Source organism: Bombus bifarius, unplaced genomic scaffold, assembly GCF_011952205.1.
Source record: "Bombus bifarius isolate JDL3187 unplaced genomic scaffold, Bbif_JDL3187 scf7180000008045, whole genome shotgun sequence".
NCBI classification, from domain to species: domain Eukaryota; kingdom Metazoa; phylum Arthropoda; class Insecta; order Hymenoptera; family Apidae; genus Bombus; species Bombus bifarius.
In genome coordinates, this window is record NW_022884411.1 from 294,529 (window position 1) to 307,641 (window position 13,113).

General features: G+C 45.2%; 1 protein-coding gene across 3 annotated transcripts in view; it reads right to left on the reverse strand.

The window, feature by feature from the left end:
• Positions 1 to 13,113, reverse strand: part of LOC117207720 (band 3 anion transport protein) — a 46,717-nt gene that overhangs the window by 9,233 nt on the left and 24,371 nt on the right. For 2 of the 3 annotated variants that reach the window (XM_033448182.1, XM_033448180.1), the window contains exons 1-3: positions 2,781 to 2,950; positions 757 to 937; positions 160 to 241 (exon numbers count right to left, since the gene is read on the reverse strand). In XM_033448182.1, the coding sequence (XP_033304073.1) occupies positions 160 to 241; positions 757 to 937; positions 2,781 to 2,882 (365 nt within the window). In that variant the 5' untranslated portion in view covers positions 2,883 to 2,950. Of the gene's footprint in view, positions 1 to 159; positions 242 to 756; positions 938 to 2,780; positions 2,951 to 13,113 lie in introns of those variants that run through there. The other variant, XM_033448181.1, reaches the window with a different exon arrangement.

Below are 13,113 nucleotides of genomic sequence, written 5' to 3' on the forward strand. Positions count from 1 at the left end.
GAAACACGCGCCATTTCCTTCACTGTTTTACTTGGCCATTTAATTGCTATTTTAACTCAAAGTGAAATCGCGAAGCTCGCAATACGATTCGTACGTAAACGTAAGACGCCGTCGTTATCAACGAGGCAATTCGATTTCTCTTATCGGAGGATGACTTACGGTGAAAGGTGTCGTCGCATAGACCTGGAATGAAGGCTTTTCAAGGGCATGTGCGGATGGGGATAGCTTCTTTTCCGATGCTCTGCAATAAAACCATCGAACGAATACGCTTTTACGCGAGCAAAGGTGTTGGCAGTTTGGTTAAGCGATTGCCCTAACATCCCACTGTCGCGTAATCCCCGTAAAATATACGTACAACATCTGTGATTTACGACACACGTACGAATTAACCGGGGAATAAAATAGGACTAGAAAGACGCAAGAATCTCGTTGGCAATATTATATAAAAGTATAAATAATGTTGCGGTGTAGCAGTATTGTTTTAACCTTGGACCGCGAGAAAAATTGATTTACGTAACTGTTTTCTGTGTGCCGGAATCGGAAACGATGAATTATTGCCATCGTGAGTTACGTGCAAAAGCTACAAAAGCTGCGTACGTTTCGCTGGTGAAATCGTGGCAGCGTAAAATACTCCGTTGGCAACTAAGTGATTGCGTATTTCGTCATTAGATGGTATCGACAGAATCCGCAATCACTTAGTTGCCAAGCCAATAAATGGAATTTCGACACGAACGAAGGTTTCAGAGGATCACGTACGGTTGAAGTCGCGATCTCCATATCGCGACGATGGTCCTCGTTCTCGATCTCGATCGGATCCAGCCGATTCGGAGGGTGAACCGAGCAGGGCTACGTCGAACTTCTCTCCGGTGTCCATCGCGAAAACCTTCTCCATTTCCTCGTCGAGCTCCGGTCCCGTTTCCGCGCCATGGCCGTCGACCTGGTACAAAAACAACAACAATATTATTTCAAATCCAGCTGTTTCCAATAAATCGTCTGTTCGCCTTTTCACCGTAGCCGAGAAAACACGACCGAGTTCGCTTCTATCCGATACAACGTCGAACGTGATTTCTATTTGAACAGGTAGACGATCGCATTTCGTCAAATTCTCATCAACTTGCTGCCGACGAACTTTCTTTTTAACGAGTTCGCTACGTTCAACGAACGACCAGCCCGTCGTTGCTTTCGTTACAGGTAGTTGCATAATATCGATCTATTCGGAAGGTGAGAATCTCAACACCTTCCAGTAACGACGTTTACTCTCAACGAGCTAATACCGTGACAGCTTTGCAACACGTTAAACGTCGTTACAGCGTGTACGTACGAGGAAAGAAAGGGTCGATCGAAAGGGACGGAGATCGGCACGTTGGACGGATCCAGCCGGCAAAACGATTCCGAGTTTGCGAAAGGGAAACAAGAGAGAAAGAGACTGTGTGGTGTGTAGGAACGAGGTGAAAAAACGATCGATCAAGTTGAAAAACCGGTTTCAGGCGGAACCGTGAAAACTTTGTTTGCAATTTTTCGAGCGAACGCTTCGATAAACGATGCACTCGAGTTCATCCCTCGTCAACGCCGTTACGAAATCGTTTTGTGTCAAAGACCCTGGTGGCGCGAGGAAAATTTTGATCGTTTCCCATCAAAGCGATCGAACCTACGCGCGTCTAAGAAAAGAATCACGTTGACGATCGGATCGGTCCAACCTAATGTCATCGATCTCGTGTCTCGAAACAGGAATCACCCTTTTACTTTCGATGCATGTTCCTTAAAAAGAAGAAGAAAAAAAAAAGAAAAAAAGACGGCTGTTTCTCGCGCGATTCTTCCGAAAACAACACAGCGTCACATCGTTGGAAAACGATAGTCGCGATTACGAAAAGTTTATTCCCGATTACCAGTGAGATACGGAGGAAACTGGCTGGCTGGCGACTCGCGTACCAAGCGATTTACTTTCAGGACGGAACCGAGATATTTGAATGGCAGAGCGAAATTCCCTTTCACTGGTGCACTTGGTTTCCACTCTTCCTCGTCTTCCTTTCGTTTGCTTTATGCTCGAACCCTTTTACGATAATGGGAATTAGAGTGCGAGGAATTAAAGCGGGGAAACGGCGGAATGGCTATTAACGGAGAAACGTGAAATTAATTCCGCCAGCGAGGCAGCGCTCAGCTGTCGTTAACGACCGCCAACATCGGCTAACGTATGGCGAAGAGCCGCAGCTGGCAACGACGTTCGATTCAATGCACGCGTTTCGTGCACTGCGTAAATCACGTAAGCGAAACGGTTGTTTCCGCCGAGGATGCTGCGCCGTTTCTGTCCCAGCCTCTGCCCGGGTCTTGCTACGCTCGAATTACCTCCGATAATCCAGCAACGCAACATAAGAAAAGAAACTCGCCACTCGAGAGCACTAAAACATGGTCGGTGGCGGTTGATCGAGTCGTTGCAACACTCGGAACTATGTTCGTTAGAGGGCAATTCGCAAGCAGCCCGACTGGTCGAGACACGTCACGGAACAGCTCGATCCGACGATTGCTACATGCTGCAACGATGTTCGGCCAAGCATTGGCATCGGGTGGCTGGACGAGGGAAAAATGTATCGGGCGAACGAGTGCACTTACGACGCGTCGATCTCGCGTTCTAACGAACACGTCTGAAAGGAGGGAACGCCGCGATCGAAAAGGCAAACGATTTCACCGACGAGATCTGGTGCACGCCGAGTGTCGGGGATCAGGTGCACCGGTTGGTTCGCGTCCACACGCAGACACTGGCACGACCGTGCCACAGATATCACCTGATGGCTGGTCCGCAGGGAGCGGCGTAACCAACGGAGAACTTTGCCCGATGCCCGTTGAAGGAACGACTTCCCGGAGGAATTAGCGGCGGCCTCGGGCATGGCATTCCGGGCCGAAGTGACACTCGCTCGCTCGGCTCGTGCTTACAGCTCGAAAATCCAAACTGACGGAGAGGGTAGCGCAACCACCGGCCGTCAGACAGAGAGCCGCACATCCTACGTGGAGGGGATGCCCGCGCTGTTAGGGGTGGGCAGCGGGGAGTATCTCCGCCGGTCGATATCTACCCCATACGTCGCGGCCAGACGACGGATCCTTCGAAAGGTTACCCTTCTCCCTGCGACTCGGATCGCGCGCTGCTCCCGGGACGGGACCACGGCGGCTACAACGATCTCGCGATCCTACGTGCAATTCCCACACGCCACGCTGCGAGCCAGTGGCCGCGGGCTGGAAACGGTGTCGTTTCGATCGCCGCTCGAGAACGTCGCGTTAAGAAGGTCGTGGTTTCCGCGGTAAAATGATCTCCGCTTGTTCGTTGCTTAGGCGAACTACCGTGCGTCCTACAGTTGCAGCGATGATGGACGTTTCGTCGTGCTGGCCTTGGGAATGAAGGAACTACTGGCTTGGCAACTAAGCGATCGCGGATTTTGTCATTAGGCGGTACTGACAAAACCCGCGATCGCTTAGTTGCCAAGCCAGTAGGTTCGCCACGTCCCCCGGGAGGCGGCGGATTTTTCGGCCAGCTTCGGAGAGGAGCGTACGGAAAAACGACCGGCCATTGGTGGACGCTGTGGATGCAACAAGTGTCAGTCGGCCGTGAAATGTAGCCCTGAAGGGGCTCCTCCGCGAACCGATGAAAGTAGATGGCAAGAAGCAGGAAATGGCGAGAGGGAGGAAGATGGAGGGGTGGCCGAGGAGCGGAGAGCTTCAGCCGATCGGCCAGAGAAAGCAAGAGAGAGGGAGGAGAAGCTGTCAGCTGGCGGTGCAGCTGGCGGAGACGCGAACCGGACCAGCGCAACTTCGCCGAGGCCTAGGTCGTAGCGGCAGCTTATCGACCAACGGGGCATGTCAGCTCGATCTCGTGTGCCACGAGTTTGCCCGACAACCTGCTTCTGCGTGTCGATTCGAGTCGCCTGGAATGGCGCTTGGATTCGAAAGCGTGGTTCGTCGGTCGCGAACCATACCAAGTATCGAACAAGTTGCGAGTCGCAAGGAGACTCGACGAGAGTTCGTCAGGCGCGTCCATGCCTACCACCGAAGCTAACGAAAAGCAGCGGCTGCATTATTGATCGATCTCATCGGCTACACAGCCACGGCCTGATAAATTATCAAGTCGACAGACATCGCGACGTGAATTACGACCGATCAAAGAATCTGCCTCGATGCTCCGCCTCGAAAGGTTCCCGTTATTTCCGGAACGAGCCCACGCTTTTGCAAAATCCGTGCATCGAGCGTCAGCGACGAGGAAACTACCGAGCAATAAATCAACATCGATTTCATCGAACAATTTATATTTAACCACAGAGAATGGCAAAGTGTTACGCGTACAATACGAATTCTCGGTTCGTACGTAGCGCGAAAAATTGCACGCCTCTGCCACGAGGACGTAGCAAACGGTAGAAATAATCGGTTATCCAGTGTTCGTCTACGGAGGATTGGAAACGTTGGAATTATAGCGGCGGATCGCTGAGACGAGGCGCCGCGAAGCGAGAAAGGGGTGGCTGGCATGTGGCCGAGGTGGCGCTGCGCCATCGTCGTCGGGAAAAGTGGAAGGAAAGAGGTTTTCCAGCATCGACCGGGCTTCCTCCTCGTCCACCGCTCGCTACGGCCTGTACTCACGTTCGCACGCACACGTATCTTGGTTCCTGCTGCCGCGACCTTGAACCTGAACCTACAAACTCGCACCACTCTGTCTCCCTCTTCTCTGACCTCTCTCCAAGCACAGAGAAAAGCTGCGTGAAAATCGATGCGGCGTTTGTTATTTGTGGCTACGGGGAACGCGTGTTTCTTCCCCTCCGAAAGATTCTTCCCCTCTGCGAGTAGAAAGAATTCTTGCCATTTCGAGAGAGTCGACTTCGAGACCACTGAGGAAGCCAGAGTCACGTTCGACACGATAGGATTCGGCGCGAGGAGCCGATCGATGGAAAGTTTAACTCCCTGGCATGATCGAAGCTCGGCTAAGGCGAGTTCAATTTCTCGCCGGACATCGAGCTGCGATCGATAGGTCGCCGTTATCGCGTTCCGATAGGTCAGGTCTGCCGACTGACGTCCTCGACCACGCACTCGATCGTCCACCAGGTTAACCGTGGACGTTACGAGTTACCGATCGTCCACGAGGTTAACCGTGGATAGTGCGAGTTACCGATCGTCAACGATTTAAGCCGCGTTAGCTTGGTGCAGGCCACAGTAGCCGGACGGAGGCGTTTCCTTCCTCGTGGGATGAACGCGAAGGTCGGCCAGAGCAAAGGTACGTTCGGTGGACGTCGATATTTAAAAATAACTAGCGACTCGATTCGAGAGCTCGTTGACCTATGTCACGCCTGCTTCGCGATTGAACGTTCGCACGGCAACCGTGGCATTCCTTGTATTCCGATACGTGGACGAAAGCTGGCACAGTTAGCGTAATTCCATACGTTTGTTCGACCGATTCAGCGACCAACGTAACGCGTTAATAATTCTAAGCTGCGGCTAATCTCGCGGCTCGGCTTACTCTTGTTTCCTTTGCGGCGCCTTCCCGACTCTCCTCGTGGTCGTGGACTAGACGTTTCCTATCGGACACAAGGAGTAGGAAAGAGCCGGCTGGAGCAGCAGTTAAAAATAACGTTTCTCCGACCATCCGTGTTCTCATTTATCGACCTGACCTTCTTAACAATCTTTTGTGCTGCACCTTTATTACATAGAGTCTGTGGCTCGATTATCGCAATCAGTTTCTCACTGATTTCACCGACGTAGTCGTAGCAGAAGGTACGGAACCTCTTTGCGATAAATTTCTTCCAAACATCTAATTAATAAAATAAAAATAAAATGTATATTTTTTAATTTTCCTCGTTTTTCGACGGAACAGAGAAACATTCGTCGACTTGAAATTTCCATTGGAATATTCGATAGCAGGCGAGTATCGTGTTCGTCCGCTTAAGACGACGAGAGGGAAAATATCTGGTAACCGAGAACGTTCGCGGCTTAAAGCGACGAGCCAGCGCAACGTATCGAGCTAACCCTTTAAACCCTGGCGATTGGTTGGCTGCAGGCAATTGTGGCGTTTTAAGATACGCCTTTGCGAAAGGAATTTGGTCCACACACCTAAATCTATGTACGTAGCCTCTAGACCTTGGACTTTACCAAGGCCTGTGACGATAATAGAAGACCCGCGATGACACCAGGAAACCATTCGCAATCACAAAGAAACATACTCGAGAAATTAAGCAGGATAAATAAATAAATAAACAGAGATGGAAATATCAAGTGTCAGCGAAATTGACGACTAAAGTCCTTGGAGGACGCAGAAAGGACAGGAGGCGCGAAAACAATAACAGAAGAGACGAAGAAAACTGAACAGTTCGATAGAGATTAGCAGTAGAACTACTAACTTCTACTACAGTAGAAGCTATTTCTACCACAATTAACCAAAATGACTGGTCTTTAAAAAATACGTAATAATAGAATATTTTTATATTTATCGATTTATTGCTTTCTTACAGAAGGAATTCCATGTTACGTAGTACATTTTAATGTTAATCCATCTGGGACTATGATCCCTAAAGGAGGGTTGACACATTTGTAAAATTATAAAACCAGTCATTTTGACCGGTGTGGTATTTCTAGTGTTGCTATTAGGCGAGCTATTCGGAATCTTCCTGACGACAGATATCAGTATATTGAACGATACGCGGTAAAAATGTTAAAAACGTGTGGGAAGTTGTACGAAACGAGGAAACTGGTTAATTGGGGTTCGATAAACAGATTGCAGGACCCTTTTACATTTTGACAAGTACCAGTCATTTCGACTGGTATTGGTATAAGTAGCCTTAATACAAAATTATTTTCAGTTTGAATGCATAAAGAACTAAATAAAATTCATTATATTATTCTTTTAATTATTGTTGCAAAAGACATTACATCATTGGGGGGGGGGGAATAACATGAAGTAGGAATTTAAAAATAAAATTGTCGAACCAGTCAATTTGATTGGTGTGGTATTGCTAGTGTCAGCATCTAGCAATTTAGCGATCGATCCGGAATCTTCCTGACAACTGATACCAGCATATTGAACGATACGCAGCAAAAATGTTAAAATCGTGTGGGAAGTTGTACAAAACGAGGAAACTGATTAATTGGGGTTCGATAAACAGATTGCCAAACCTTTTCACACTTTGACAAGTACCAGTCATTTCGACTGGTATTGGTATAAGTAGTCTTGATACAAAATTATTTTAAATTTGAATACATAAAGACTAAATAAAATTCATTATATTATTCTTTTAGTTATCGTTGCAATTACATCATTGGGGGAAAAAATGTAACATGAAGTAGGAATTTAAAAATAATATTGTAAAACCAGTCATTTCGACTGGTATTGGTATAAGTAGTCTTGATACAAAATTATTTTAAATCTGAATACATAAAGACTAAATAAAATTCATTATATTATTCTTTTAGTTATCGTTGCAATTACATCATTGGGGGAAAAATATAACATGAAGTAGGAATTTAAAAATAAAATTGTAGAACCAGTCAGTTTTACTGGTATTGGTATAAGTAGCCTTGATACAAAATTATTTTCAGTTTGAATACATAAAGAACTAAATAAAATTCATTATATTATTCTTTTAATTATTGTTGCAAAAGACATTACATCATTGGGGGGGGGGGAATAACATGAAGTAGGAATTTAAAAATAAAATTGTAAAACCAGTCAATTTGACTGGTGTGGTATTGCTAGTGTCAGCATCTAGCAATTTAGCGATCGATCCGGAATCTTCCTGACAACTGATACCAGCATATTGAACGATACGTGGCAAAAATGTTAAAATCGTGTGGGAAGTTGTACAAAACAAGGAAACTGGTTAATTGGGGTTCGATAAACAGATTGCAGGATCCTTTTACACTTTGACAAGTACCAGTCATTTCGACTGGTATTGGTATAAGTAGTCTTGATACAAAATTATTTTAAATTTGAATGCATAAAGAACTAAATAAAATTCATTATATTATTCTTTTAGTTATCGTTGCAATTACATCATTGGGGGAAAAATATAACATGAAGTAGGAATTTAAAAATAAAATTGTAGAACCAGTCAGTTTTACTGGTATTGGTATAAGCAACCTTAATACAAAATTATTTTAAATTTGAATACATAAAGAACTAAATAAAATTCATTATATTATTCTTTTAATTATTGTTGCAAAAGACATTACATCATTGGGGGGGGGGGGAAATAACATGAAGTAGGAATTTAAAAATAAAATTGTCGAACCAGTCAATTTGACTGGTGTGGTATTGCTAGTGTCAGCATCTAGCAATTTAGCGATCGATCCGGAATCTTCCTGACAACTGATACCAGCATATTGAACGATACGCAGCAAAAATGTTAAAATCGTGTGGGAAGTTGTACAAAACGGGGAAACTGGTTAATTGGGGTTCGATAAACAGATTGCCAAACCTTTTCACATTTTGACAAGTACCAGTTATTTTGACTGGTGTTGTTATAAGTAGTCTTAGTACAAAATTATTTTCAGTTTGAATACATAAAGTACTAAATAAAATTCATTATATTATTCTTTTAGTTATCGTTGGGAGTCATTACATCATCGTAGAAAAAAATATAACATAAAGTAGGAATTTAAAAATAAAATTGTAAAACCAGTCAATTTGACTGGTGTGGTAGTTCTAGTGTTAGGCAAAGCGCGAAACCTCGGTACGTTTGCAAACCGTTTCGAATGGCAGGGAAAACGAAGAATAAAAGAGTAGTCACCTTGATGATTGCGGGAGCTGTTACCATCGAATGAATCTTCTTTCGGCAGACAGATACGCAGCAGCATACTGCCATAAAAGCTGACCACCGTTCCGAGGCACGTTACCGCGTGATCGACCTTTATGACACTGCGCCTACGATTCACACCGGTCTTGTAATCGAATTTACGGCTTCTGGCCTTGCGTAAGTGCTTCTCGGCACCGATCTATCCATCGAGCGATGCGCCGCCTGAGACTTAAAAGGGACGAAAGGGGACCACGTGTAACTCGCTCGGTTTATCGTTTACCGCGTTAAAACGATTTTAACGTTCGATCGCCACACTGCTGCTTATGGAATTTCTTCACTTTCATCGGCTTATCGGTTGTCCGTTTCTCAAACTTTACACGCGTTTAAATGTCGCGTTTCGGCAACGTTAAATTCTCTCCCCCTCATCGATTTTCATTTTTCGCTGAAACTAAAAGCTCGCTCGGAGGCGAGCAAACCTTCGCCACTATTCAATTTTCATCTTTCATCGGAAAGTCGTTGTCATAATTGTTACTGTAATTTAGGGATTATCAAAAAAAAAAAAAAAGAAAGAAAATAGAGTAGTGATTGCTCGCTTGCACGGACCAGTGTGTGCGATCGATTTGTTTTTCGACCATTGCGTGAAAATACAGGCAAACGATGGTTGAACGACGCCCTCCACGCAATTTCAAACGAAATAAAATGTACATTTTTTATCTTCCTCGTGTTTCGACGTAACAGAGAAACACTGGTCGACTTCAAATTTCCATAGGAATATCACCAGACTAGCAGGCGAGTATCGGTTAAGATAACGAGAGGGATGTTCGCTTGGGTTTGTTGATCGACTGCTGATAAATTCGACAGCTTAGTTGGTATGTAATTGGAGACGGATCGCGTGAAATCGCTACCTGCCAGCGACCGATTAACGCGAATATCGATTGACGCCGATGGAGTTCCAGGCAGAAATTCCAAAGTCGACGTGTCGCATTTCGTCCTTTTCTTTTTTCTTTTCCATCGTCGACGGGTGGCACGTCGCAGATGCAAAATAAACGTGCAGAAATGTTTATCTTAATGCGTAGCAAAACGTTTCTCGGTAGCTACTACGGCCGATCCCATGACTCGGAATTTACGTCCGTGAAACATGGAAATCGTCAGCGGAGATGATGAACGCGCGTCTACATTTAAACTCGCCGGCTTACGCAACGCATCCAACGAACACTCTGTGTCTGTCGCTCGCGTCGAACAACACGTTCCAGAGAAATTAGAGATTTCGCATCGGGCGTGGCTGCGACAGCCAGCAGAGAACCGAGATAGGCGTTTTATTTTCCGAGAAACGACCAAATCCTTGATAACGGACGTCGACTCATTCGATCGCGAATTCTCGCTTCGTAAGCTCCAACGCTTTCCATTCGAAGCAAAGAATAAAGTTCAAGACTTTGACTTGCACACGATTTCCATAATTGCCAGTGTTTATCTGAACGAAGGCATTTCCTTTGGAAATACCACTGGACCGCTGCAAACGTACAAACGTACAATATACGAATTTAAACCGATTAGGTTCGCAATCGAAGAGATAGAAGCGCGCGGATTATCGTTTCACCGCGGTTTTACGTTGAACTTCGGCATCGATTGGAAAAGCGGGACAAGCTCGTGCCGGCTGATTGGCCTGATTGCTGACGGTCGCAGGTCAATAACCATTTAACACGAGGACGTGGAGCAGTCCGTTGAATCGCACGACACTCGCCTCGAATCGCATGGAAAAACCAAATTTCTTCGTTACCAACCAAAAATTCGTTGCGTTGTTTTATTGCTTTTCTTGGCAAGCGGAAAATGCGCGTTCGCGCAACGCTCGTTCACTTGGCGACCCGTGCTCGAAACACCATCGCATCGACGGCCACGTCCCTCAAAGAGCCGCGCAACGTTTCAAGGACGACGCTTATTGCTCTTTGAAATCGCGCATTTATTTCTGACGCGAGTCACAAGTGTCGTTTTGTTTTTCCTATTTGACTTGCTCGCTCTTCACGCTCTTCTACGGACAGATGAGACTCGAGGAACGCAGACGACCGCGTGAACGAGCACGTGGAGCGACGAAAGAAGTATTCCTCGACGATGATTTCAAGTTTTCGTTACCGTTGATCGCCTAAACGATAGACAAACAAGGCGCGTTATGCTATCGTGGGAAATATTAGTCGCAGAGAATGAACAACTCTTTGACTGCCACGTTGAAATTACATGTTTCGCACAGGACACCACGGGAGTATTTTTATTATTCATAGCATATAATGGCAAAATAATAATAAACTGATGATGCAAGACAACGTTCTTCCCCAATGGACCGCTTATATTATTGGTGGTCACGGGTGACCAACGTGGCGCCTTGGTAACAGAAGACAGCGACATATTGTAACGAGGCTTCGTTTATTTCAACAAACCATTCGCATTTGTTATTTCGTCGTAAGCAAAACGTGCGGAATATATTGTTGAAACGTGTAGAAGATATTAGTAAACGGTATTACGATTATTTTTATGATTTCGACGAAACGTTCGACTGAAATGGTAGAGGTCCGGAAAAAGATTATGTTTCTGATAAAGCAACGGTAGTGGTAGATTACAACAGAGGAAAATGTGCTGCAGATTTATCAGATCCAATGATAGTATATTCTACATCACATAGAAGATCCCTCGAGTGGTATATAAAATCAGCTTTAGAGTTATCGTTAAATACATCAATTTCAAACGCGATGGTACTCTATAAACAAGCAACAAAAACAAAAATCGAGGTATCGGATTTTAGAATGGCACTGGCAACGCACCTTGCACAGTGCCGTTCACCAGAGCCGTCAAACATACTTATTCGACAAAGATCGCGACGCGAAACGCAGAAGAAACAAGGGCAAGCGTACCTGGCGCGAAAACTCTGCAGAGAGTGCTATAAAAAAATGTTAAACAATTAGAATGAAAAATTGCTAAGAATCGGACCAAAAAGGTGACCACCTATCGTCCAGATTGTATCGACGAGCCACATTTATGTTTGAAGTGTTTCAACACTGTTACGACCGTTCGCGGAGAGACGCGGTCGCGAGGAAAACGCGTCTGCGAGAGGCGTAAATTCTCGCTACGATTCGGTGAATCGACGCCGCGAAGTAGTCGTTCCCCTGTTTCCGTTAAGATAACAGAGGTGGTTAAATGAATATGACACAGTAGAGTAAGTTATATTTCACCGTTTATTCCAACAACTTATAACGAAGGCAGTTACGCTGCTGCGTATGTACGAGATGAGCGAGTGACTGATCTACGGGTGTGTATACCCGGTTAAAGGATGTTGACCGTTCGAAGGATGTAAAATCAGTACTGTCTTGGGAGACGATGCTGTGTCGGAGGAAAGCTAAGGATGGGTGTGTGTCTAGCGCACGGGACCATCGGATTTGTTGGTGACGATTTTAGTTAAGAGAGTGAGGGAAGTAGGCTTCGTTGTTAATGGGTTAAACGAAGGGTCTTAACCGCCCTCGAGAGAAAGTGGTTAGTGGGAGGAAAGTTGCAGCGTACGTGAGAAAAACTAACTTTCCCTAGTTAAGCCGTGGTAGACAATAGTCTTTGGAAATTCTTCGGAAATAGACGTTTGTTTGGTTCGAAGGACCTTTACTAGGAAATCTATGAGATTTATGGAAGGTACTTGAGGCTATCGAGGGTACGCAGTGAGTATCCGAAGACATCTGGTTGCCATCTCGCCCGCGGTGTGTGGCCTGGGCTAGGTAGAGTGTTACGCGACGTAACAAACACAGTGCATCGTTAGATACAACATTTGTTCTCTTTTTTTTTATTGATGTTCTAATAAAAACGTTTAATCGTTCAACGGGGTACTTGTTATTTCAAAGTATCATCTATTTATCGGTTATATTGAAAATACCCTAAGTGTCAATTTTCATACTATTTTTACAATTGTAAGAAGTTGACGCGTTTCGGTCACCAATGACCACTGTCACGTCCCGCGCTGCGCACGCGCCGTAACGTAGATTGAAACTACCAATAGCGCGAGTGAGCGTTCCAATTTGAAATTTAAATAAATTTTAACAATTTGTATAGAAACCAAATTCGAGCCTCGCAACCCCCACGGAACAACCCGTCACATGACGACCCCTCCACGGTAAACCTAAATATAAATAAGCGTAGCGACATAGACGAAAGAAAAAAATAATTCCTTAGTTCAGAGTAGTTAATTCCTGAGTTTTGTGTGATTAGTTCCTCAGTTCTTGGTGATTAATTCCTTGGTTCTTGGCGATCAGTTGCCCATTTCTTGGCGAGTAATTTCTTATTCATAGCGATTAATTCTCAATTCCTTTAGCTCTTAATTTCTCAATTC